The sequence below is a fragment of the Ornithorhynchus anatinus genome, chromosome 11, assembly GCF_004115215.2.
Source record: "Ornithorhynchus anatinus isolate Pmale09 chromosome 11, mOrnAna1.pri.v4, whole genome shotgun sequence".
NCBI lineage: Eukaryota > Metazoa > Chordata > Mammalia > Monotremata > Ornithorhynchidae > Ornithorhynchus > Ornithorhynchus anatinus.
Window position 1 is genome coordinate 27,410,054 of NC_041738.1, and position 27,597 is coordinate 27,437,650.

Below are 27,597 nucleotides of genomic sequence, written 5' to 3' on the forward strand. Positions count from 1 at the left end.
TGCTCTGAAGGAGGAGAGAGAGGCGGTCCGGCACCTGTCGATCGGTCGATCGTATTTCTTGAGCACTTACTGTGTGCGGCGCACTGTCCTGAGTGCTCGTGGGAGCACCGCACAGAAATACAACAGACGCATCCCCTGCCCACAGCGAGCTTCCAGTCTGAAGGGGGAAACAGACATTAATAGAAATAGATACGATTAGAGATACGAACAAGTACGTGGAAGGGGAGGGAGTAACCAGGCTAGGGGGAGAAGGTGGCAAAGGGGTCGGCGACGAGACAGACGAGACGCGGGGGCACAGTGAGTGAGCTGGAGCGAGAGGAGTGGAGCGTCCCGGCTGGGCTGGAGTAGGAGATCAGCGAGGGGAGGTGGGACGGGGTGAGCCGATACAAGGATAGTCCACGGAACGCGAAGAGTCGGTGCAATTTAGCCATGATCGACAACACCCTCCTTCCTCCCTGCAACCTATCCATTCCTGCCACGGGAAGACGTGCGCAACACATTCGCATACGCACACACACACGGACTCTTTTTTCTCGCGGTTGTAACTCCAGCCCCGTATTTGCTGAGGCGGAGTTCCCACCCCTCCAAGCTCATGTCAGGATTCCCCCCCCGGCTGCAAAGAAAAGTCGCTCACTTCACTCATTCGGTCGCATTTATCAGGCGCGAACCGTGTCAGCGCAAAGCAGCTGCACGCTGCTCCACCTGGGATCCCCCCCTTGCACACTGGTCTTCCCAAAGCTCAACAAGCCTGGAAGCAATTGTGAAGGCCGATCGGTTTATGAGAGATTTCCTCCTCCCTTAGCGATCCGGCTGAATCACACCCCGCTCCACAGCCGCATCGCTTTTCTCCGACTACAGGTTCCTGGAGGACGGGGATTGGATTCCCCCTCCGACCTCACCTCGTTACTTTCCTGATACCACCCAGTCCGCGCACTTCGCTCCGCCAAAGCTAACCCGCTCACTGTACCTCGATCTCATCTATCTCACTGCCAACCTCTCGCCCGCGTCCTGCCTCCGGCCTGGAACGCCCTCCCTCCTCCTATCAGACAGACAGTGACTCTCCCCACCTTTAAAGCCTTCCTGAGGGCACATCTCCTCCATGAGGCCTTCCCTGACTAAGTCCTCTTTTCCTTCCCTTCAACTCCCTTCGGCGTCACCCTGACCCGCTCCCTTTAATCACCTCCCCGACGGCATTTACGTACAGATCTGTGATTTCCTTATTCATATTGATGTCCGTCTCCCCCTCCAGACTGTAAGCTCACTGTGGGCAGGGACTGTATCTGTCGTGCTGTGCTATTGTACTCTCCCAGGCACCTAGCACAGTGCTCCGCACCCCAGTAGGCGCTCAGTAGATACGATGGACTGAATCAGTTCTGCCTACCGCCCAGCCAGACGGTCACGGCATTTACCGAGCACCTACGGAGGGCAAAACCCCGCACAAAACGCTAAGTTCAGCGGAGGCCCAATAAACGTCCTCTGCCCTCAAGGCGCTTACGGTCTAACGGGAAAAATCACCACCCACCATACACCTCGGAAGTTGTTTCAGCTCCTAAATAGCACACGAGGCATCTTCTTGCATTTTAAACCAAGGCTCCACACGGCTACAGAATTATCACTTATGAACTGTACATCGTAACCATGTACGATCGGAAAAAATCAATATCGTAGCGAGACCCTGTGATGACAGATTTTTAATGAGGGCCCCCCCCCGGCCCGAAAAGAGGATCCGATCTACTCGGCAGTTCCCGATATGACCCGAGAGGACCCCGTTGGCCCCCCCCGGAATTTCATAATGCGCTATCTCTTTGCCAGCAGAACCGGAGAAGTAACGGAAAGGTGCAGAAGGCCAGGCGAAGTCAGAAACGGGGGAAAACTGACATCTCCGGGCCCCAGATGACAAAGCGTAGAGCCAGGTCCCCGGTGTGTCAGCAGATGTGTGGAGCCGCACGTTGTGCGCGTTTTTCTTTAACGAGGGGGCCGCCTATTCTCTGAGCATCACGTGCTTTCTCCCCTATCAAGTCACATACGTATTTTCTGATTTCTTTTTCCAAAGCATCTCGAGCCTATCGAAGGGAGGAAATTCGTTCGACTCCTTCAGCCGAATTTACTGAGCGCTTACTGTGTGCTGAGTGAGGCCCCGAGTGAGTCGCTTTACTTCTCTCCGCCTCGGTTCCCTCATCTGTAAAACGGGGATTGAGATTGTGAGCCCCCCGTGGGACAGAGGCTGCGCCCAACCCATCTGACTTGTATCCGCCCCAGCGCTCAGGACAGTGCCTGGCACACGGTGTGCACTTGACGTACGCCGTCACCACCGTCGTCATCATCATCACCATCATCATCATCATTATAATAACGGCTCAGAGAAACCAGGACCCTCTTCCCTGGAGAACGGAAATTCCACACCAAAGCCACCAGACCTCAAACAGCCAATCAATCAATGCTGCATACTGAGCGCTCACCGTGTGCGGAGCACTGTACCGAGCGCTCAGGAGGGTCCGATGTAACAATATAACGGACACGTTCTCCGCCCACAGGGAGCCACGGCCCCCCTCCGCCCCGACAGCTTTTACCTGTGCTTCTTTTTGATATCGGCAAAGATCTGAACGTGCTCCGCTCCAATCCGCCGGCGGTACCTCAGGAGATCCCCCGCGCAGGCGTTTACAAACCCCTCGTCGGCCACGTGGGAAAAGACGAAGCCCTCCGCCCGGATGAAGTCGCAACCTGGAGGAGAGCGAATGACACACAAATTGCGTGCGGACGACTGACAGGAAGGCCGACGACCCGAGGGGCCTGCGGAGGAGAGACGCGTTCCAGAAATAAACCGATACTCGGCTGACCCGCCTCTACTTCTTCGTCCGGCGAGCCCACGCGAGAGCCCCCCCGGAAGGAATTCATCGGATAACTTCAGCTTCCGGCCTTTCCCGAGATCCCGTGCGTTTCTCGTACCTGCGGAGTTCAGTCCTCGGGTTTCCGTCTTAACCTCCCAAGGGTCCAAAATTAGCTCCACGAGCCAACCAAGGAGCAAACGAATTCACAGGTAACAGGAATGTCTTCTTTTACCGCGCGAAGCCGAGGAGCATAAAACACCGATTCCCCTTCTGCGGTTTAGTTCAATTCTCAATACGCTCATATAATTTAGTAACTTTTACCTCTGCTGAGGGCCAAATCTGCACTGAGGTGTAGAGGGAGGGAGGGAGGGAGGGAGGGAGGGAGGCAGAATTCCCCACTAGCAATAGGGTGAGAAGGCAAAACGGCCTGCACTGTTCACACTGAAATTCCCCTTTGGCGGATCCCGGAGGTTTTCCCCCCGAAACAGACGCAAGGCAATCGAAAACTTCCCCAAGCCCTGACCGGGAGCGGCCGCGCAGCTCTCAGAGCATCTTCTTCACCTACTGAGACTTTCCACCTTCCGGAGGCCTGTGATATTAAGCGGTCCCAGGAACGAGAAGTCAGTTTTTCCCCCCGCTCACCCTCCTTGATCTTTCAGGCCCTTAACGACCTATTATAATGCCGACAGCGACGATCTCCTTGACGAGTACAGGGCCCCCTCACAAGCGGCTCAGAGCGCCGTGGGTTGGGTCCCAAGGAGCCGGCCGGGACTCCCGTCTTACAGATGGATAAACCGAGTGCCCTCGGGCCCAGCTACGCAGGCAACCAGCCTGAGACGATCCGGGCTAATGACCCTATCTTCGGTCCTAAATACCTCTTCTTCTTCCAACCTGAGAGCATCTGTGGTGTCTGGTAAAGCGCTAATTCTGTGCCAAGCCCTGTCCCATTGTCATCATTATTAAATCCCGTCGGGTCGCTTCCGATTCACGGCGACTCCGTGGATATACTTTCTCCAGAACGTCCTGTCCTCCGCCATAATCCGCCACCTGCAATCTAATCAGGTCAGACAGTGTCCCGACTCAATCGCCGGTATTTATCGGGCGCTGACTGTGGCCAGAGCACTGTACTAAGCGCTTAGCTTTACGCTCTGTACTAACTGCAGAGGGCTCACAATCCAAAGGGGAGGGAAGACAGGCACACTGAACGCTCATTTTACCGATTTACAGGCGCCGAGGCGTCCAGCGACTAGCCCGAGGTCCCAACGGGAGCCAGGTGGCAGAGCCGGGATCGGAACCCAGGTCTCCTGACTCCCAGGCCGGTCCCTTCCCACTTCGCCACGCTGCCTCCAGACCGTAAGATCGCTACGGGCGGGGAGTGTGTCTTTTAATGGCCGTACCGTCCTCTCCCCGGCGCTGGGGCGGCTACACGATGATGGGGGTGGACACGGCCCCTGGGCTCACGGTCTCAATCCCCATTTAACGGATGAGGGAACTGAGGCCCAGGGGAGTGAAGTGACTTCCCAAGTTCAAACAGCAGACAGGTGGAAGAGCGGGGATCAGAACCCATGACCTTCTGACTCCCGGGCCCGTGCTCTACCCACTGGGCCACGCTGCTTCTCGCCGTGGACTCTATGTCTCTGGAGAAGGAGGGACCGCTGTGGTTGAAAACCCTCTGATCTGGCTTTTGTCTCTGAAGCCAGGGAAGGCCCAGAGGCTCTGGGGCTGTAAGGAAATGCCCTTCCACTGAAACGTATTAGTACTGTTATGGTGGGATCCGTTAAAGAGCCTTCTGTGTGTCGGGCAGTGATAACGTCGGCATCCGTTAAGCGCTTCCTGTGTGCCGAGCACCGTTCTAAGCGCCGGGGGGGATACGGGGTCGTCGGGTCGTCCCGCGTGAGGCTCACGGTCTTCATCCCCATTTGACAGATGAGGTCGCCGAGGCCCGGAGAAGTGAAGTGACTCGCCCACGGTCACGCAGGTAGAGGAGCCGGCATTCGAACCCGTGACCTCTGGCTCCCGAGCCCGGGCTCTCTCCGCTGAGCCACGCCGGGTGCCGTACTAAGCGCCGGGGCAGACACAAGCAAATCGGGTTGGCCACACTCCCCGTCCCGCGTGGGGCTCACCGTCTCCATCCTCGTTTGACAGGATGAGGGAACTGAGGCTCGGAGAAGCGAAGCCGCTTGCTCAAGGTCACACGGCGAACGAGTGGGCCCGTGTTCTACCCACTAGACCGCCCGGCCTGAGGGGGGCGCCTGGCCCCCAGGCTGGTCTTGGGGGGATTGATTCATTCATTCATCCGATCGATCGTATTTCTTGAGCGCTTACCCTGTGCAGAGCACCGTACCGAGCGCTTGGAAAGTCCGGTTCAGCAACAAATAGAGAAAATTCCCGCCCACAGCAGGCTCACGTTTCCCGGCCGCCTTCCGGCAGAAAGAAGGCCACGCGCCGGCAGGAGGATGGGAGGGAGCCCGGTCACTTCCTCTCCAACTTCTCTCAACGCCAGTTCTCTTTTCCTCGGTTTCCCTCGGACGTCACCGTACCGTCCAGGGAATTCGTAAGCCCCGGGCGGAACTTCTGAAGAGCCTCAGGAAGGGAAAGTTGAGTGTGAGAATTTAGGACAGAGGGAAAGAGAATACCGTAAGCTCACCGCGGGCAGGGAACGTGTCTGTCTACTGTTATAGCGTACTCTCCTAAGCGCTTAGTACAGTGCTTTGCGCGCGGTAAGCGCTCAGTAAAGATGATCGGATGAATGAATGGATACTCCACGACCAGGGAAGTGTTATAACGTCTAGAAATTTCTGCCAGCGTCAGCACCTCGCCCCTGGGCAGACGGGACGCGGGGCGCGACGGGGGGGGGGGGGGGCACGCCCTCCTCAAAGATCACCCACTTTGCCTCGGTGGAAAGAGCACGGGCTTGGGAGTCGGGGGTCGCGGGTTCGAATCCCGGCTCTGCCACCCGTCAGCTGGGTGACTGTGGGCCGGTCACTTGACTTCTCCGTGCCTCAGTGGCCTCATCTGGAAAACGGGGATTAAGACCGTGGGCCCCACGTGGGCCGGCCTGGTGACCCCGTGCCTACCCCAGGGCTCAGAACGGTGCTCTGCGCACAGTAAGCGCTTAACAGATACCAACATTAATTAATTAATTTGCCAACTCAGGGCCAGAGGAAGAGGAGTTCGTGCCCGCATTCATTCAATCGTATTTATTGAGCGCTTGCTAGGCGCAGAGCACCGTACTAAGCGCTTGGAATGGACAATCCGGCAACGGATAGAGACGATCCCGGCCCAGTGACGGGCTTAGAGTCTTCCGATCGTGAATAACTCCTAGAATAACTCAATTCGTCAGAGAGGTCCGAAGACCGGAAGCGGCACGGCCTCGTGGAAAGAGCACGGGCCCGGGAGTCGGAGCATCCGGTTCCAATCCCAGCTCCGCCAGGTGCCTGCTGTTGTGACCTCGGGCAAGTCACGCCGTTCATGCTTACTGAGCTCTTACTCTGCGCAAAGCACTGAACTAAGCGCTTGGGAGAGAGTACTATCCGATCGCATTTCTCGAGCGCTTACCGTCGCGCAGAGCACCGTACTAAGCCCCCGAACTCTATGACAACAGACGCGTTCCTGCCCCCGATGAGCTCAGGGTCTAGAGGGGAGACGGACATTAATATAAAGAAACAGATCGATCGATCAATAAATAACTAAGCTTCTCTGGATCTCAGTTTCCTCATCCGCAAAAGGGGGATTTGATATCCTCCTATTTCGACTTGTTACCACCAAGACCCGAGGAGGGGGCTGAGGTGGGCGTGAGTTTGGCGAGAGGCAGGGAATGTGACCTGATGATCTATTTCTCTTCTACCCACCCCTGCGCTTGGCGTGCTTGGCCCACAGCACGTACTTAAATACCACAGTTACTATTAAAAAACGGACCGAACGGACCCGGGCAGGGGCGCGGGTTTGGGGTGATTCCCGCAAATCGGGGGTCCTCCGTGAAGGCGGGTGACTCCGCGGTCGATTTCGGAAACGACCGAGGATAGGCCGCCCGGGCTGCTAGCCGAGACGCCGAAACGGCATTTTCTCTCTTCCTTTCATCGTAATGGATTCCACGGCTCTGCCTGCGGATTCTGGCGATCAGTTCTCGTTAGGAGTTAGCCAAGGCACCGACGTACGTACGCGCACACGTGGGGATATCGACCGAGAAAAGAAGTTCCGATTTGAAAAATGCAAACGCGTTCTAAGAAGGAAATGGCCGATTTTCCGTCAGCCCTCTCCCACAGTAGGGATGGAAATGAACTTGGCTCCCAGGTCCGGGAATGACCGTTATCGGTCCCGGCCAAGCGGTCGTCGCGAAAGCCGTCCGAGGGAACGCCTACCCACCGCTCTATTCCTCATCCGGGTCCGCTACCCGCCCCTTCCTCGCCTCGTCGGCCGAATGGAATCGCCACGGAGGGGAAAGAATGACTCCCATGCGGTCCGTCTCAGATTCGGGAGGAATCGGGAACGTTTCTCGGTGACGGGGCGTTTTCGTTTCTCCTCTTTTTCAAGACGGAATGCTCTAATGACTTTCTCTTGCAAATCAGCCCCCGTGCGGAGGTGGGAGTGGAGCCCGTAATGAGGTTTCTCCGTGGAAAAAAAAAAAATAAAATCTGCTTTTCTTAGCAGACGGGAATGACAATTTACAGAAAATTATGCTTCGAATACTTAATCTGGGGAGAACGGAAATGGTACTGTATAGTAATCCATCCCAACTGACTCCCTATCGTATACGCACCTGCTAACATTTTTTAAACTGGGATTTTATGGATAGGACATTTCGATCATTTCTGAAGTCTGCTGAGCAATTCTTCTCTCTCGCAGGCATACGATCTCGGTGCTGAAAATTTCCCTCACGGCTGCCTCAGTTCACGCACACGCACAATTCGTTTGCGTTACCGTAACAGAGAAACTTCGCAGGTGTAGGATTACGAAGCGGAGGTTGTAATAGTAATAGCATTTGGCACTCACAGTGCGCTTTTTGTCCAAAGATCTGAAAGCATTCTACCAACCTGAATTCATTACGCCTTGGAGCGCTCCGGGGGCGTCCGGAAGGAAGCGCTGGAACTTTCTGGGCCTTCCTGCCTTTCCACTGGCCGAAGCAAGTAGCGGGTCTGGTTTCCCGGGAACCGGGGGGATCCAAACTCCATGGGATCCTCTCCCTAGCCGGGAAGGAGATCCACTGAGGTCCCCGAGGGTCTCCTCGGCGCGCCCGGGATCACAGAGCGGAATAATAATAATAATAATAATAATAATGTTGGTATTTGTTAAGCGCTTACTACGTGCCGAGCACTGTTCTAAGCGCTGGGTACCCCGACTCCGGGGCGGAGGTCTTGCCATCTCCCCGTAGCATCTGCCCCGAGACGATAACGAGAAGCAGCGTGGCCCGGTGGAAAAAGCGCGGGCCTGCGAGTCAGAGGACTTCCGCTCTGATTCCGGCTCTGCCGACCGCTTGCTGCGTGACCTCGGGCAAGGCACTATCACTCCACTTCAGGAAGGAGGTCTGTTCTCCTTCCTGGGGGCAAGGGGCCGGGCTTGGGAGTCAGAGGTCATGGGTTCGAATGCCGGCTCCGCCACCCGTCAGCCGTGTGACCGTGGGCGAGTCGCTTCACTTCTCTGGGCCTCAGTTCCCTCATCTGGAAGAGGGGGATTAACCGTGAGCCTCACGTGGGACGACCCGATGACCCCGTATCTACCCCAGCGCCTAGAACGGTGCTCCGCACAGAGTAAGCGCTTAACAGATACCAAGATTATTCCTACTTAGACTGTGAGCCCCATGTGGGGCAGGGCGAGACCTGCGTCTGATCTAACTAACTCATACCTACCCCTGTCCTTAGAACAGTCTTCGACACACAGTAAGTGCTTAATGCAACACTACTAACAACGATAAGGATCATGGTATTTTTAAGCACTTACCGTGGCTCGATACGATAATGATAATGATGATGATAAGGGCATCTTTAAGCACTTACTACGTGCCAATCAATCAGTCGGTGGTATTTAGCGAGTGCTTATTCCGTACAGGGCAGTATTCTAAGCGCTCGGGAGAGTACAACAAATACCAACGTTATTATTATTATTACCCAGGTGCTTCGTACGGTGCCCGCCACGTACGGCGCCCTTCGCATTTGAAGGCAGCCCAGCCGAGGGGACAGCGCACGGGCCTGGGAGTCAGGAGGTCGTGGGTTCTAATCCCGACTCCGCCCCTCGGCGAGCGACCTGGGGCAAGGCACTTCACTTCTCCGAGCCTCGGTTCCCTCATCTGCAAAACGGGGATCGAGACTACGAGTCCCACGCGGGACAGGGACCGTGTCCGACCCGAGCCGATCGGATCCGCCCTATCGCTCAGCCCGGTGCTTAACGCATACCATCATCGTCATCGTCGTAGTAGGTGCTTAATAAATGCACATCTCTTCTCTTACCTGCCGCGAGGGCGACCGCCACGGCCTCCTGGTTCGCTGAGCAGAGAACCTGGACCCCCAAGGGGAGGCGGGGGCAGGTCATCCTCACGGCGGCACAGACGGCCGTCATGGTCGCCGTCACCTCAGGCCCCGCCGAAGCCGTGTACGGAAGGTCGTGCGTGTTCTCCACAATCAGGCCGTCCTGCGGAGGAAACCGCACGCCATCCCCGTCACGCCAACCGCCGAGAGAAGCAGCGGGGCCTAGGGGAGAGGGCGCGGGCCTGGGGGGCGGAGGACCCGGGGTCCCGACCCCGGCTCCGCCAAACGCTCTGCCCATCGCTAGCCGTGCGACCTTGGGTGAGCGACTTCTCTGCGCCTCGGTTTCCTCAACCGGGAAACGGGGTTTCGATACCCGTTCTCCCTCCCTTTAGACCGCTCCGTCGACTGCTGGCGGTGTGACCTTGGGCAAGTCGCCTCACTTCGCTGTGCCTCAGCTTCCTCCACTGTAAAATGGGGATTCAATACCCGTTCTCCCTCCCCTTCAGACGGTGAGCCCCGGGCGGGGCAGGGACCGTGTCCGACCTAAACGACTCGTATCCGCCCGGCACTCAGAACGGCGTTCGACACGTAGTCGACGTTTAACGGGCCCCATCCGACGGACTCGCCCACGGGGTGACCTCGGACGAGTCATTTCCCTTCTCCGGGTCTCAGTTCCCTCTTCTGTAAAATGGGGATTAAGACGGTGAGCCTCATATGGGATAGGGACTGCGTCCCTCCTGATCAGCTTGTATCTTCCCCAGTGTTGGGGACGGTGTCTGGCACACGGTAAGCGCTTAACAAATACCCCTTTAAAGAAAAGAAATAAGATGCCGCCGTATAATGGCGGCGAGGGGACAGCCCGGACCCACAGTCAAACACCCTCCGGCGCCAAGGGATCCCGACCATCACGCGGGAAGCAAAGAGTGGTCCGGACCCTGGGGGGTTTTTGAGAAGAAGAACAACAATAATGTCGGTATTTGTTCAGCGCTTACTACGTGCAGAGCACCGTTCTAGGCGCCGGGGTGGACGCAAGGGAATCGGGTTGCCCCACGTGGGGCTCACGGTCTTGATCCCCGTTTTCCGGATGAGGCAACCGAGGCCCAGAGAAGCGAAGCGACTCGCCCGCGGTCACACAGCTGACAAGTGGCGGAGCTGGGATTCGAACCCGTGACCACTGACCCCCAAGCCCGGGCTCTTCCCACTGAGCCACGCTGCTTCACGCGGCCTAGTCGAAATGCCACAGGCCTGGGAGCCACGAGGACCCGGGTCCCGATCCTAACTCTGCCGCTCGCCTGCCTGCGTGACCGCGGGCAAGTCACTTCACGGGGTCTCGGTTACCTCGGCCGGAGAATGGGGATTAAGGCCGTGTGCCCCCGGTGGGGCAGGGACTGCGTCCGACGTGATCGGCTTGGATCCGCCCCAGTCTTGGTACAGTGTCTGGCACATGGTAAGGGCTTAACAAATACCGTTAAAATAGCCACTCCCAGGAAGGCCTCAGAGATGAGAGTTAAGGGCAACCCAGTCGGCAACGATCCCGCTCCGCCGATTGACAGTGACGCTCTAAAACAAGCGAGCCTGGCAAAATGACACTGAGAAACAATCCCAGCGGCTACACGAACCTAAAATTTTCCCCAGCTCCCTCTCCTTCTACACCCCCCCGTGCACTTGGAGAAGCGGCGGGGCTCAGTGGAAAGGGCCCGGGCTTGGGGGTCGGAGGTCAGGGGTTCGAATCCCGGCTCCGCCGCTCGGCAGCTGTGTGACCGTGGGCGAGTCGCTTCACTTCTCTGGGCCTCAGCTCCCTCATCTGGAAAACGGGGATGAAGACCGGGAGCCTCACGTGGGACCGCCCGATGACCCTGTACCTACCCCGACGCTTAGAACGGTGCTCTGCACGTAGTAGGCGCTTACCAAACGCTGACGTTATTATTAGAGAAGCAGCGTGGCTTAATGGAAAGAGCCCGGGCTTGGGACTCAGAGGTGGCGGGTTCCGATCCCGCCTCCGCCACTTGCCCGCTGGGTGACTTTGGGCCAGCCACGTCACTTCCCTGGGCCTCAGCGACCTCATCTGGAAAATGGGGATAAAGACCGTGAGCCCCACGAGGGACAACTTGATTTACCTCGTATCTACCCCAGCGCTTAGAAGAGTGCTCGGCACATAGGAAGCGCTTAAGAAATGCCAGCATTATTATCTGTGACCCCTGGGCACCGGCTATTTGTCCCAACCTCCTCCCCACGGCACTTACGCTCATATCTCTGAATTATATATTACGACGATGGCATTTTTTAAGCATTTACTACGGGCAAAGCACCGTTCTAAGCGCTAGGGGATCAGGATGTCCCACGTGGGGTTCAGTTTTAATCCCCATTTTATTTAATTTATTTATATTAATATCTGTCTCCGCGCTTAGACCGAAAGCTCACTGTGGGCAGGGAGAGTGTCTACCAACTCTGTCGTACCGTACGCTGCCGAACGCTTAGTACAGAGCTCTGCACCTGGTAAGTGCTCAATAAATACCACTGACTGATAAAAATGTAGTTGGAGAGAACAGTACTATCAATGATAATACTGACGTTGGGATTTGTTAAGCGCTGACTATGTGCAGGGCACCGTTCTAAGCGCCGGGGGAGATTCAAGGTGATCAGGTCGTCCCACGTGAGGCTCCCAGTTAATCCCCATCTTCCAGATGAGGTCACTGAGGCCCAGAGAAGTGAAGTGACTCGCCCACGGTCACGCAGCTGACGAGTGGCCGAGCCGGGAGTCGAACCCATGAGCTCCGACTCCGAAGCCCCGGCTCTTCCCGCTGAGCCGCGCTGCTTCCCCGACGGGACGACAGTACTACTGCTAATAATAACGATAGCCCAATTCTTCTGTTCCTCCCCAGATCGGATGAGGACGCTACGGCAGTGGTCCCTAGTGTCGGGGCTACGCCGGCAGGACGACACCCCGAAGACGCACATCTGCGGGGGCGGGTGGGGGGGTGGGAGGGTGGGAGGGATGTCTCTCCTCACTCCCTAAGAGCTGTCTGCCTGGAAACACGAGGGCCCAGACACAGGAAAGGACTCAAAATTCCCCCTCTCCTGGAAAAAAAATCACCAGAACAACAGGAGCGGTCACCTACTGAGCAGAATCCCTCACACGCTACTGTCTGTCTGAGAAGCACCGTGCTGGGGAGAGAGCGACTTTCATGTCACCTCTGGGCCGATTCTCTAGGGAGCTGTTCTAACCAGAAGCAGGGGAGCAAGGAGGGAGTTGATCAACAGGTCCGTTGTATCTACTGAGCGCTGCCTTTCCATTCGATAGCATTTACTGAGCACCTACCAGGTGCAGAGCACCGCACTAAGCGCTCGGAACGGACAGATCGGTAACAGATAGAGACGGTCCCTGCCCCCGGACGGGCTCACGGTCTAATCGGGGGAGACGGACGGACGAGAACGACGGCGGTGAATAGAATCGAGGGGGTGAACGTCCCGTTAAAACAATGGCAAATAAATAGAATCGGGGCGATGTACAGCCCATTAACAAAATCGATAGGGTGATGAAGATACAGACGGTCGAGCGGACGAGTACGGTGCCGAGGGGAGGGGACGGGAGAGGGGGACGAGCGGAGGGAGAGGGGGGAGAAGAGGGTTTAGCCGCGGAGGGGTGAAGGGGGGGGTAGAGGGAGCGGAGGGAAAAGGGGAGCTCGGTCCGGGAAGGCCGCTCGGAGGAGGTGAGCTTTAAGTAGGGTTTCGAAGAGGGGAAGAGAACGAGTCTGGCGGAGGTGAGGAGGGAGGGCGTTCCGGGACCGCGGCGGGACGCGGCCCGGGGGTCGGCGGCGGGACGGGCGAGGACGGGCTTCCTGGGAGCAGAGAGCTGTACTACGCACTTGGGAGAGGACAACGTAACAGAAGGAACTTACAATCCAGAGGGGGACTGTAATAACAACGTACATTATACCAACGTAAATAAATTGCGGATGGAGACAGAAGCGCCGTGGGGCTGACGGAGGGGTGAATGAAGGGCGCGAATCCAAAGGCGCGGTGATGCGGAAGGGAGTGGGAGGAGAGGAAAGGAGTCAGGGAAGGCCTCTCGGAGGAGATGTGCCTTCAGAAAAGGTTTGAGGGCGGGGAGAGCGATGGCCTGTCGGATATTTAGAGAGAGGGCATTCCAGGCCAGAACGGGACGCGGAAGAGAGGTCGGTGATGCGACAGACAGGACGGAGGTACAGCCGGTAGGTTGGCATTAGAGGAGGAACCCCTCCCCTTATAACCTGATCGTCCAAGTCAAGCAGTCAAGGAGCCGCCAGCAAACAACACGTCTCTCTTCCCGACGGAGAAATCTGACTCCGCTAATACACTTCGACGCCTTTGGTTTTTTGGTTTTTTTTTTTTTCTGGAATCTGTGCTAAACGGAAACGAGAGGGAGATGAGTAATGGGATTTCTCCGACTGAGACAGGAATCGATGCAAGCATTTTCCGGGGGTTATATCTTTTCCTCCGTTTCCTCGAGATGATGGTAAGAACTCGGTATTTCCGCTGCCGGGCTCGAGATGCGCTTAATAGAATCCTCCGCCATTTACTGTCCACGGAGACCTAATTTCTCACTCCGCAAAGACACGTACTTGGCAAACAGTGGGATAGCTATAAAAAATATTCTGCTGATTTGACTTGCAGCGTGATTTATAGAAAAATCTTCGGGACGTCATACGGAACGCGGCATTGATTTTTATCATCAGTGTACCGAACGAGATCCCCCTCTGCTGCAAATCACACGGAACTGGGTCACGAGATCATGCCATTATATGAAGCTTAAAAGTATATACCTAGAAGATGGATTCCGCCAGAACATTCGGTATTCTAGACAGGGGCCTTAAACACGCTGCGATTCCTCACTCGAACACGGCACGCCTACGCCAGCGAAAGGAACGCGTTACGTTTGCGAAGCCCCCCGGCGATGTTCTTTCTACCCACTGTTCCCGAAGACGGTGGAGATGTTTTCACATTCTAAAACTGAAAATGGCCCCGACCTCCTCTCTTTTTTTTTGCACTTATCGTCAGAGAAGCAATTTGCGATTTAAAAATCAAATCAACGGGGCTTGGCATTAAATCGGCCTGTCAGACAATGGTATTTATTGAACGCTTGCTGGGCGCAGTGGACGGTACTAAGCGATCGGGAAAGAGCAAGACAACTGAAGCCCCGACTCCACTCTAGGCTATGAAGGGTTACTCCGGCACATCCCCGGTCGGTCGTATTTGTTGAACGCTTTCTATTTGCACAGCACCGTACCGAAGGGCTTAGGAGAGTCCAACACAACAGAATTTGCAGACCTCTTCCCTGTCCATAGCGAGCTTACAGTCCCGAGGGGGAGACTGCCATTAATATGAACAGATAATTTACAATATAGACTTTAAAGATACGAACGAACGCGTCGAGGTGAACGTCAGGTGTCCAAAGGTCACAGACTAAAGTACACGGACAACGCGAAAGGGAGAGTGAGACGGAGAAAAGAGGGCTTTTATCGGAGAAGGGCCTTTGGAGGAGACTGGAAGCTCGTTGCGGGCAGGGAATGTATCTGTTATATTATGTTGTGCCCTCCTAAGCGCTTACTACAGTGCTCTGCACGTATTATGGACGACTGACCGACTGAGGTGTGACCTCGGTAGTGCTTTAAAGGTGGGGAGAGTGGTGTTCCGGCGTATATGGAGGGGACGGAGTTCCGGGCCGGGGGAGGACGTGGGAAAGGGGTCGGCGGCGAGATAGACGGGTTTTCCCACCCCGGCACCGCCAAGCCGCGCTCCGTGGGTCTCGGGGGTGGGGCGGTGTAAGCGAGGAGTTGCTCTGAGGCGAGTCAGTTTCCCCAGATACACGCAAGCTGTCCCCTGAAATCACCCAAGGAGCCCGGGGCAGTTTTCACATGGCCTGATGATGTCCTCCCTGCCCGACGGGAAGAGTCCGCAGGGGAGAATTCAAACGGAGCGCAACAGGCCAGAGAACGGAAACGCTCTCTTTTCGGATCTGGAACACGACGGGGGACAGTCACCGTGTTTGACTGCCGTCTCTGTGGTCTCTCCCAACACTTGGCACGCGGTGAGCGCTTACTAAATACTCCGTGCAGCGTGGCGTAGTGGAAAGAGGCTGGGCTTGGGAGTCAGAGGTCATGAGTTCGAATCCCAGCTCTGCCACTTGTCAGCTGTCTGACTGTGGGCAAGTCACTTCACCTCTCTGCGCCTCAGTCCCCTCATCTTTAAAATGGGGATTAACCGTGAGCCTCAAGTGGGACAACCCGATGACCCTGTATCTATCCCAGCGCTTAGAACAGAGCTCTGCACAGAGTGAGCGCTTAACAAATACCAACATCATCATCATTATTATTATTGTTAGAGCACAGGCCCGGAAACCAGAAGGTTCTGGGTTCTCGTCCCGGCTCCGCCACTTGTCCGCTGGGCGATCTTGGGTAAGTCACTTTTCTGGGCCTCAGTTCCCTCGTCTGTAAAACGGGGATCGAGAATGTGAGCCAGGACAGGGAAGGTGTCAACCCAAGCTACCTGTATCCACCCCGGCGCTTAGTAGAGTGCCTGACAAGCAGTAAGTGCTTAACAAATACCGTGGTCATTATTGTTATCATTACCGGTGTAAATCTGCTCTAGAGAAAGTACTTAATCACGGTTAAAGACGACGGCTGTGGGGAACGGGCCTGAGCATAGGGATTTGAATCTGGAATGCTACTTTCTCCTCCCCCAAGCCCCTGCTCGGGACCCCCTCGATGATAACGATAATCATCTCTTAAGGGCCTACTGTGTGCTAAGCACAGTACTAAATGCCGGGGTGGAGACAAGACAAACGGGTTGGGAACAGTCCCCGTCCCACTTGGGGCTCACAGTGTAAAGGAGGAGGGAGAACAGGTACTCGATCCCCATTTAACAGATGAGGGAACTGAGTGAGGCACAGGGAAGTGAAGTGACTAGCCCAAGGTGACACAGCAGGCAAGTGGCACAAGTGGGATTAGAATCGAGGTCCTCTCGTGCCGCTTGATAGCATGAATGTGGTATCTAATTCCATTTTCTCCTCTGTAAACCCGGGTTAACTGTTTGTCGTGGGTCAGAAGATCACAAACTTCGGATTACAAACAAGGATTACGAACTTTGGAGAAAAGAGCAACCTCACTTGAGCTCGAAACGGCTTTACCAAAGGGCAGGGTACTTCCGTGGGCTTTCAAAAAAAGAAAAAGCCGGTAGATTGCATTTGGGTGATGTCTTCCGCTTAGCTGTCGTTTAAAACGGACACCCTCGGGTCTGTCGCTACATGGCAGGCTGACTCGCAGACGCTCTAACTCAAAACTCTCTTACCTTTGTGTGCTAATATCAAAAAATTGTAGCATTAGTTTACCTCATCCTTTGGGACTGCTTTCTAATCCCAGCTCTGCCACTTTCCTACTGTGTCACCTTCGGCAAGACGCTTCATTCATTCATTCAATCGTATTTATTGAGCCCTTACCGTGTGCGCAGCACTGTACTAAGCGCTTGGAAAGTACAATCCGGCAACAGATAGAGACGATCCCTACCCAGCGGCGGGCTCACGGTCTAGAAGGGGGGAGACAGACAGTGAAGCAAGACAAGCAGACGGGCATCAATGTCATCAGAGTAAGTAGAATGATGGATATATACACATCATTAAGAAAATAAATAGAATAATAAATATGTCCGTTTATAGACACACGTGTTGTGGGGAGAGGTGGGGGGAAGAGCAGAGGGAGGGAGTCGGGGCGAGGGGAGGTGGAGCAGAGGAAAAGGGGGGCTCAGAACGGGAAGGCCTCCGCTTCCTCATCCATAAAATGAGGGTTTCAATGCTTCTCCTCCCTCCTGCTTAGACGGTGAACCCCATGAGAGACAGGGACTTGGTTTGGGCCTAACCTGAACCAACCCCAGATCTCAGTACAGTCTGTGAAACACGGTCAGCCCTTAAGAAAGACCACCATAATCAATTCCTGCACCACAACACTCTGCAACTCCTCATGACTCAGGAGCGAAGCTCACAGAAACCCGAACTGCCACGTGAAAATCAAGTTCGGGGACACGCGTGACAGTCGGGGGCTCGGTGCCCAGGGCAGAAGAAGTCCGAGGCTATGCAGCAGGCCGTAAAACAGAGAATATATACACGTCGTCGAAGGCAGTAAATGGCTCCTTACATGTCATCACAGCACCTCTGAAGAACGGAAAGGGCTACGACCTCATCACAGATAGGGTGGGAGCTAAAAGTCAGGAAGGGGAGAGCTGAGGGCAGGCGACGCGAAGGAGTCAGTTCGTTCGAGAGGGAGACAGTGAGCTGGGGTGTGGTGAGAGGAGAGTGGAAAAGGGGCAAGAGAGAAGGAAGAAGGGAGAAGAGGCAGAAGAGAAGGCAGAAGAGAGGGAGAGGAGGCGGAAGAGAAGGAAGGAGAGGTAGAAGAGGGAGAGGAGGGGGAAGAAAGAGAGAATAGAGGGGGAAGAAGGAAAAGAGGGAGAAGAGAGAGACAAGAGAGGGAGAATAGAGGGAGAAGATGGGGGACAGAAGGGAGAAGACAGGAGAGAGAAAGGAGAAGAGAGGGAGAGGAGGGAAAAGAGGGATAAAAGGGAGAAGAGGAAAGGAAGTGATGAATGCCTTAAAGCCGACTGTCAGGAATTTCCGCTTGACGGGGAAAGCAACGGGCAACCGCGGAGTTCTCTGAGGAGACGGGAGACGGAAGCAGAGCGGGTTTGCAAAAATGACCTAGGCAGCAGAGTGCGGCACGGACTGGAGAGGGGCGAGACTGAAGGCGGGGAAGTCAGCGAGGCAGCTGAGATAGGAGCGAGAATATGGTGGGTGGCTGGACGACAAGAGTGGCCCTTTGGATGGAAAGGAGGGACCGGCCCTGTTTTTTCCTGGAAAAACTGAGAGGGTTCGAGATACGGAGGTTGAAAGAGAGGGAGGAGTCAGAGGAAACGCCACGGTGACGGGCTTGAGAGAAGGGGAGGCTGGTCGTGCGATGGGGCCGTTATGTGGGGGAAGGGATTTGGCTGTGGGAAGGGAATGTGTCTGCTATATCGTACTCTCCCAAGTGCTTAATACATGATTCCGCATGTTAAGTGCTCGATAAATTCGATCGATTGACTGGCTGACTGGGAGAGAAGATGAGGAATTCAGTTTGGGGCATACTAAGGGTGAGGTGCCGGTAGCACATCCACAGAACATCCTCGAGGGAGGAGGAAATGCAAGACCGTGACGAAGGACAGGGACCGGGGAAAGCAAGAGAGACTCAGGATCCATCACGACAGCATCCGATCAAACGCCCGCATCGTATCTAATGCTTTCCGGGCCGGCTCAAGATAAATATCCCAGCAGTGCTCTGGCCCCTTCGGCCCATTTCCCGGTGTCAGACCCCCGGACGGGCCGCGATCACGTGGCCCGTTCTCTGCCAACCGGAATCCAGTTGGGACCGGTGCTGGCGGAGCCGGAAATCGATCGTTTTTGCTTTTTTTATGGCATTTAAGCCCTTGCTAGGTGTCAAGCGACGTTCCAAGTCCTGGGGTAGATACGGGGTAGTCGGGTTGGCCACAGTCCCCGTCCCACACGGGGCTCACAGTCTTCATCCCCGTTTTACGGACGAAGGGGACTAGAGAGGCGAAGGGACTTGCCCAAGGTCACCCAGCAGGCAAGTGGCGGAGGCGGGACTGGAACTCACGACCTTCTGACGCCCGGGTCAACGCTCTATCCATTCTGCCGTGCCGCACGAGAGGCCCAGGTTGAGCTGAGCTCTGAGCGCTTCCCATCCCGGCCCCGACTCCGCACACCCCAGCTCCGTACACGGTTATTTACGGCGGCGTTAACTCCGAGCGGTTACTTGATCTAACTTTTGATAAGGCCCGGATTACGGACAGAGGGCTCGGGTAAAGTTCAAACGATGGACCTCGCTTGAAGAGCTACGGGATGATGATGATAAAAACGACGATTCTGGCATCCGTTAAGCGCCTACCGTGCGCAGGGCGCTGTATTGAGCGCCGGAGTAGATCCAAGGAAACGGGGCCGGTCACAGCCCCCTCGTTCCACTTGGAGCTCACGGTCTCAATCCCCGTTTGACAGGCCACCTAACCGAGGCCCGGAGAAGTGAGGTGACTCGCCCGAGGTCACGGACGGCAGACCGGAGGCGGGGCCGGGTTTAGGACCCGGGTCCTTCCGAGTCCCCGGCAAGGGCTCGACCCGCTAGGCCGCGCCGCTTCCACGCGACAGCCGAAAACCGCGAATGGGACCGTTTCCCCAGACGAGGGGGTTCCACGGGGCCTCCCGGCGTTGGTTGCCCAGCACGCGCGGTTCCGCTCGGGGAACCCGAGGCGCGTCGAAGTGACGGTTTAAGGACGCGGACGTGAGGGCTGTGGGTGAGGGGGGCGGGGAAGGATCAAAGTGCAGAGGGCGAGCGGACCCAAGCGCGCAGGCAACCCAGAAGGTAGGGCAGAGGGGAAAGGGAGGGCTCGGTCGGGGAAGACTTGGAGAAGCAGCGTGGCTCAGTGGAAAAAGCGCGGGCTTTGGAGTCAGAGGCCAGGAGTTCGAATCCCCGCTCTGCCACTCGTCAGCCGCGTGACTGCGGGCGAGTCGCTTCACTTCTCTGCGCCTCAGTTCCCTCGTCTGTAAAAGGGGGATGAAGACCGTGAGCCCCACGTGGGACGACCCGATTCCCCTGTGTCTACCCCAGCGCTTAGAACGGTGCTCTGCACATAGTAAGCGCTTAACGCATGCCAACATTACTGTTCCCGGAGAAGACGGGATTTGAGGAGGGCGCTGAAGACGGGGAGAGCGGCGGTCCGTCCATCAGGAAGGGAGAGGCAGTTCCGCACCGGACGGAGGGCGTGCGCAAGGCGTTGGCGGCGAGATAGACGAGGGGATTAGACTGTAAGCCCGTCAGCGGGCAGGGACCGGCTCTATCTGTTACCGAACCAAGCACTTAGTACAGTGCTCTGCACATAGTAAGCGCTCAATAAATGCTACCGAGTGAATGAATGGACGGAAGTGCGGTGAGGAGGTCGGCGTTGGAGAAGCAGAACGCGTGGCCTGGATTACGCCGCCTGTCTACTTTTGTTGCCGTCCGTCTCCCCCCTCTAGACCGCGAGCCCACCGCGGGCAGGGACTGTATCCGTTGCCGAAATGTTCTCGCCAGGCGGTTCGCACAGTGCTCTGCGCACAGTAAGCGCTCGATAAATGCGACTGAATGAATGAATGACGGGAGAAGAAAGAGGATAAGGAGCGGGGAGAGCCGATCGAGGGCCTGAAGACCGACGGAAAGGCGTCTATCTGATGCCGAGATGGACGGGCGACCCTTGGAGATTCGGGGGGAGTGGGGGGAACTGCACAGAACAATATTTTAAAACGGTATTCTTCCAGACCGTAAGCTCCTTTAGGGCAGGGAGCCCGGCAACTCTGCTGTCCCCCCGCTAGCCCAGTCAACTAAGATCACTGATCGCTCAATGTGAATAACGATAATTACGGGATTCGGTTAAGCGCTTACTACGTGCCGGGCACTCTACTAAGCGCCGGGGCAGATACGAGCAGATCAGGTCGGACGCCGTCTCCATCCCCATCTTCCAGATGAGGTAACTGAGGCCCAGAGAAATGACTTAATAATAATAATGTCGGTATTTGTTAAGCGCTTCCTATGTGCAGAGCACGGTTCTAAGCGCTGGGGGAGGTACGGGGCAGTCGGGTTGCCCCACGCGAGGCTCACAGACTTAACCCCCGTTTTACAGATGAGGGAACTGAGGCACAGAGAAGCAGCGTGGCCCAGCGGGGAAGCGGCGCGGCTCAGCGGAAAGAGCCTGGGCTTCGGAGTCCGAGGTCACGGGTCCGACTCCCGGCTCTGCCACTCGTCAGCCGTGTGACTGTGGGCGAGTCGCTTCGCTTCTCTGTGCCTCCGTTACCTCATCTGGAAAATGGGGATGAAGACCGTGAGCCCCACGTGGGACGACCCGATTCCCCCGTATCTCCCCCAGCGCTTAGAACGGTGCTCGGCACATCGTGAGCGCTTAACAAATACCAACCAAATTATTAAGTGACTTGAACACAGCCACACAGCTGACAAGTGGCAGAGCTGGGATCCGAACCCACGTCCTCCGACTCCCAAGCCCGGGCTCGTTCCACCGAGCCACGCTGCTTCTCTGCGTGACTTGCCCTAGGTCACACAGGAGACGAGTGGCGGAGCCGGGATTAGAGTCCATGACCTTCTAGATGCCGAGCCTGGGCGCTAGTCGCTATACGAAAAATATTCCAGGCAGCGATATTTTAAAAAAATACTCCAGGGGGGCAGAGAGGAAGAAGGACAGAAAAAAGAAAGGCAGGCCAGGGCCGTGGAGGCCGATGCTACCGTCTTGAGCTCCTGCAGTAACGACAATAATGTTGGTATCCGTTAAGCGCTTACTATGTGCCGGGCACCGTCCCCAGCGCCGGGGTAGACACAGGGGAATCGGGTCGTCCCACGGGGGGGCTCACGGTCTTCGTCCCCATTTTCCAGATGAGGGAACCGAGGCCCAGAGAAGTGAAGCGGCTCGCCCACGGTCACGCGGCCGACGAGCGGCCGAGCCGGCATTCGAACCCGTGACCTCCGACTCCCCGGCCCGGGCTCTTCCCCACTGAGCCGCGCCGCTTCCTAATCAGGTTGGGCAGAGTCCCGGTACCACACGGGGTTTACGGTCTCCCTCCCCATTTTACAGGCGAGGTGACTGAGGTACAGAGAGGTCGGGCGACCCGCCCGAGGTCACGGAGCAGGACCGACGGCGGAGCCGGGCCGGGCCGCTTTCGACAACGCCGCGGTTATTGTCATCGCCATCCCCGGGGTCCGTTCCCCTCCCGCCCTCGACATCTCGGGTCAGATCCTCTTGACAACGTGTAAAAGGGCCAAATGAAGTAATAATCAATCGAACACACGAGCACACCGAAGGGGTAGAAGGGCAACCTCCCCCTCGGTAAATGTTTACTGCGCGGCCCCGGCCGGGGCAGGAAAATAAATACGGGAATGCGGGTCCCGGCCGAGGGAAGGTTTCCACCCTCCCGCTCTCCCCGGATCGCTCCCCAAACTAATCTAGACGGGAGGAAAATCTTCCTCCTTTTAAAGAGCGGAAAGCGGTGGCTACTCCGAGTGGTGGCCGCCTCGAGGCAACAACAGAAAAAAATCGATGGTTTTTACTGAGAATTTATGGCGAGCGGAGTATTACACCCAGTGCTCGGGAAAGAACACTTCCAACAGAGTAGATGGACGCATTCCCGGTCCACGAGGAGCTTCCCGTCCACAGGGGGATCCAGGTGCTTAGTAGGTGCCCGACACCGTGCTAGACGCTTGGGACGCTCCGGTTCGAATCCCAGCTCTGTCGTTTCCCGCTTCGTGACCTCAGCCTAGTCGCTTAACCTCTCCGCGCTTCATTCGGCGAAGCAGCATTGGCCTAGCGGACAGGGCCCGGGCCCGGGCGGCGGAAGGACCTGGGTTCCGATCCCGGCCCCGCCGCTCGTCTGCTGGGTGACCTTAAGCGAGTCGCTCCGCCTCTCCGGGCCTCAGTCTGGAAAACGGGGGTTGAGAGCGTGAGCCCCCCCGTGGGACGGGGGCTGCGTCCAACCCGATGAGCCAGCGGTCGGCACGGCGCCTGGCGCACGGTAAGCAGCTAGCCAAGAGCACGCGATTAAAAACCGGAGAGCGGGGCGGCGGGCGGGGGCGGGCGACAGAGTCTTACGATTCCAGCGTCGCGGTAAATCTCCGCTTCCCGGCGGGCTTCGGCGACGATCCGAGCCGAGGGCAGGCTGTTCCGCGGGGTCCCTGCGAGGGCGAACAGGCGTCGTGACGGTTCCGCGCCCCAGAAGGCCGGGGGTCACCGGAGGCGGGACGGGGGGGGGGGGCGGCGGGGCCGGGGAGGCGTCGCAGGGAGGGGCCCTCCGGGGCAGGGGGAGCGAGGGGGACGTGACCCCCCCGGGGGGGCAAAAAAAACCCACCCGAAAAACCCTACCCTGGTCCAGAAAGATGCCACGGATCGACCGAAGCGGCGTGGCCCAGCGGATAGAGCTCAGGCCTGAGACTCACGGGATGTGGGTTCTAATGCCGGCCCTGCCACCTGTCTGCTGCGTGACCTTGGGCGAGTCACTTCACCCCTCTGGGCCTCACTCCCCTCGTCCGTAAAAAGGGGATGAAGAGCGGGAGCCCCACGTGGGCCGGGGACCGCGTCCAACCCGATTAGCTCGGATCTACCCCGGCGCCCGGCACACGGTGAGCGCCGAGACGCCGCGAGAGAAAGACGGGCGCTTATCCCCCGGGCCGTGCGGCCGTTCTCGAAGAAGGGCGACGACGACGACGGCACTCGTCGAGCGCTCGGGGTGCCGAACGCTCCTCGAAATGCCGGGGCGGATACGGGTTAATCACGTTGAACCCCATCCCTGGCCCTCGGTAAGGTTCGCGCTCTCACTCCCCATTTTCCAGATGAGGTGACTGAGGCCCAGAGAAGCGCAGTGACTTGCCTGAGGTCACACAGCGGACAAGTGGCAGAGCCGGGATTAGAACCCAGGTCCCTCCGACTCCCAGGCCCGGCCTTCATCCGCTCAGCCATGCCGCTTCTCTAAAAATCAACGGTGTTCCTCGAGCTCTCGCTCCGTGCTAAACGCCGTCCCCAGCACGCTTCGCCCGGCCGCGGAGGAACCGACGTTCAGACCTGAGGCGCCGCAAGCTTCCCCCTACTCGTGAAGTTCATGCAGTATGACGATGATAAAAATAACGTTGGAATTTGTTAAGCGCTTATCACGTGCCAAGCACCGCTGTGACGATAAGAATCACAATGTTGGCATCTGTTAAGCGCTCACTATGCGCCGAGCACCGCTCTAAGCGCCCGGGGGAGATGCGGGGTCATCGGGTCGTCCCACGTGAGGCTCACGGTCGATCCCCATCTGACAGATGAGGTAACCGAGGCACGGAGAAGTGACGCGACCGGCCCACCGTCACACAGCTGGGGCGCGGCGGAGCCGGGATTCGAACCCGTGACCTCTGACTCCCAGGCCCGGGCTCTTTCCGCCGAGCCCCGCTGGGGCCGGGGGAGATCCAGGGTCGTCGGGTTGTCCCACGTGGGGCTCACGGTCCTAATCCCATCTTCCAGACGAGGTAACTGAGTCACAGAGAAGTTAAACGATTTCCTCCAAGTCCCGCCGCCGATGAGAGGCGGGGTCGGGATTAGAACCCACGACCTCTGACTCTCAAGCCTGTGCTCTTTCCGCTAAGCCACGCTGTTTCCCATCTGTAACGTATTTATCCTATATCTATATGTAGATATATGTATAGATATTAAATACATATATATAATACATACATATACCTATAGAGAGAGAGATGTATAGATATATGTGTGCGTGTGTTAGAGAAGCAGCGTGGCTCAGCGGAAAGAGCCCGGGCCTGGGCGTCGGAGGTCACGGGTTCGAATCCCGCCTCCGCCCGTCAGCCGGGTGACGGCGGGCGCGTCGCATCGCTTCTCCGGGCCTCGGCGACCTCATCCGGAAAATGGGGACGGAGACCGGGAGCCTCACGCGGGACCACCCGACGAGCCCGTATCTCCCCCGGCGCTGAGAACGGTGCTCGGCACCTGGGAAGCGCTTAACGGCTACCCACGTTATCATTATCGGTGTCCATCTCCCTCGCCAGGTGGCAAACCCCTCGCGGGTGGGGAGCACTAATCCCACAGCACTGGCCCAAGCCCCGGCCCCAGCGCTCCGCCTACAGAAGGCCCTGAATAAATATTATTATTCTCTCCCCCCGGGAGGAGTCTGCTGGCCCTCGGGTCAAACTGTCCAATCGGCCGTAGCGGGTCCTCTCGAGGAGCGGACGGAGCGGAGGGTCACGGGTTCTAATCCCGGCTCCGCCACGGGTCCGCCGTGTGACCTCGGGCCTCGCTTCATTTCCCCCGCCGTTTAAAATGAAGGACGTCACACCAACAACGCTCTCTGTGAAAAAAAAAACGGCCGGTTCGGTCGTACCCCGAGCCCGGACCAGACCCCGAAAAAGAGCGGGCCCGTTTGGGTGCGAATACACGGTACGTGGGTTCGTAGGCGACAAGATCTGACCCACCGGAGTTGTGATCAGCGTGGCTCGGCGGCGAGAGCCCGGGCTTGGGAGTCGGAGGTGGCGGGTTCGAATCCCGGCTCCGCCCCTCGTCAGCTGCGTGACGGTGGGCGAGTCGCTTCGCTTCCCCGGGCCTCGGTGACCTCATCTGGAAAAGGGGGATGGAGACCGGGAGCCCCACGTGGGACAACCCGATCACCCTGTATCTCCCCCAGCGCTCAGAACAGTGCTCTGCACCTCGTGAGCGCTTACCAAATACCGCCGCTATCATCAATCCAAAGCCTCTGAAGCAACACCATCTCTCCCACCTGGAAGTGCTTTCACGTGCACCATCCCAATGACCACAGATTTCAGGCGTCCAAACAGCTGCATGAACTTCATGGTCTGTGAAAGAGAAAAAAATAAAATCCTCGAGATCCTATTCGGGAAGCAGCGCGGCTCGGGGGAAAGAGCCCGGGCTTGGGAGTCAGGGGTCCTGGGTTCGACTCCCGGCCCCGCCGCTTGTCAGCTGTGCGACTCTGGGCGAGTCGCTTCACCTCTCTGGGCCTCAGTCCCCCCGTCTGTCAAACGGGGATGAGGACCGGGAGCCCCACGCGGGACGACCCGACGACCCCGCATCTCCCCCGGCGCTCAGAACGGTGCTCTGCGCAGGGTAAGCGCTTAACGGATACCAACATCATCATCATTAATATTATTGCTCCTTGACGTCCTGGAGAAAGAAGAAACTACTTTTCGGGGAAGGGTGTAGGAGTGGCTTATTCAAAGTCATCTGTGTGATCTTGGGCAGGTCACTCGACCTCTCTGTGCCTCGGTCACCTCATCTGTAAAACGGGGATTAAAACCGCGAGCCTCACGCGGGACGACCCGATGACCCTGCATCTACCCCAGCGCCTAGAACGGTGCTCTGCGCAGAGGAAGCGCTTACCGGATACCAACGTTATCATTATTATTATTATTCATTCAATCGCATAGTAAGCGCTCAGGAAAGACGGCTGAATGAAAGAACCGGCTCGGATCTCAGAGCCGTCTCCGGCGGGGCAGCCCAAGACGGGGAAGGGGTGGTGTTTGGAGGTGGGGGCGACCCTCACGTCTCCCCGCTATTCATTCGATAGTGTTTATTGAGCGCTTACTCTGTGCAGAGCACTGTACTAGGCGCTCGGGATGAACAAGTCGGCAACAGATAGAGACGGTCCCTGCCGTCTGACGGGCGCACGGTCTGATCCGCTACCATCCCCGTGATGGCGGCGGCGGCGATTTTCTTTTCACTTTCTTTTCCCTTCCCCGGAAAGAGACCGGCCGTCCTCAACCCCGACTCCACCCAATCCGAGTTTCCTTTTCCCAAACTGGGGACGGAACCTCTCCGGACTTGCGGCTCCCGCTCCTCCACCCGGGGCCTGCGCCGCGGGCCGTTGGGAAGCCCGTGGTCGGGCCGGGACGGTCCCTGTCCCTTGCCCAGTTGCCCAGTCCAAGCGCTCGGTCCAGCGCTCTGCCCCCAGTGAGCGCTCCATCCAGTCATTCATTCATTCGATCCATTCACTCATTCAAGGGCTCTGCCCCCAGTGAGCGCTCCTTCCATCCAGTCATTCATTCATTCATTCAATTCATTCACTCATTCAAGGGCTCTGCCCCCAGTGAGTGCTCCATCCAGTCATCCATTCATTCATTCATTCAATTCATTCACTCATTCAAGGGCTCTGCCCCCAGTGAGCGCTCCATCCAGTCATTCATTCATTCATTCAATTCATTCACTCATTCAAGGGCTCTGCCCCCAGTGAGCGCTCCTTCCATCCAGTCATTCATTCATTCAATTCATTCATTCATTCATTCATTCCATTCATTCAAGGGCTCTGCCCCCAGTAAGCGTTCAATCGATACCGGGGAACGGCCGAGGCGCTCAGGAGGGAAGCAGCGGATGAAAGAGCGGGACCTGCTGGCGGCTGCCGGCCGTTTTGCTGTCGGGGCTGCGGCTGCTCGCTGACATTCGCCGGACGCCGCCCGGACACGTGGCTTTTGGCCGCCCCCTCCGGCTTGCGCGCGCGCGCCCGGCCCCGCCCCCTCCGCCTCGGGCCCCGCCCCCTCCGGCTTGCGCGCGCGCGCGCCGGACCCCGCCCCCTTGTCCTCCCGCGCGCCCCGGACCCCGCCCCCTTTTTCCATCCCGCGCGCGCCGGGCCCCGCCCCCTCGCCCGAGACCACGCTCCCTTTTCCCGCGCGCGCGCCGGACCCCGGCCCCCCCCTCCCCCCCCGCATCAA

General features: G+C 57.3%; 1 protein-coding gene across 1 annotated transcript in view; it reads right to left on the reverse strand.

Moving 5' to 3' along the window:
- LOC103171071 (uncharacterized protein F13E9.13, mitochondrial-like) overlaps positions 1 to 27,356 on the reverse strand; it is a 44,674-nt gene extending 17,318 nt beyond the window's left edge. The window contains exons 1-5 of the mRNA XM_039913464.1: positions 27,223 to 27,356; positions 25,656 to 25,731; positions 22,988 to 23,070; positions 9,272 to 9,452; positions 2,571 to 2,721 (exon numbers count right to left, since the gene is read on the reverse strand). Coding sequence (XP_039769398.1) covers positions 2,571 to 2,721; positions 9,272 to 9,452; positions 22,988 to 23,070; positions 25,656 to 25,728 — 488 coding nt within the window. The 5' untranslated portion in view covers positions 25,729 to 25,731; positions 27,223 to 27,356. The remainder of the gene's footprint in view (positions 1 to 2,570; positions 2,722 to 9,271; positions 9,453 to 22,987; positions 23,071 to 25,655; positions 25,732 to 27,222) is intronic.
- Between the last annotated feature and the right edge of the window lie 241 nt (positions 27,357 to 27,597).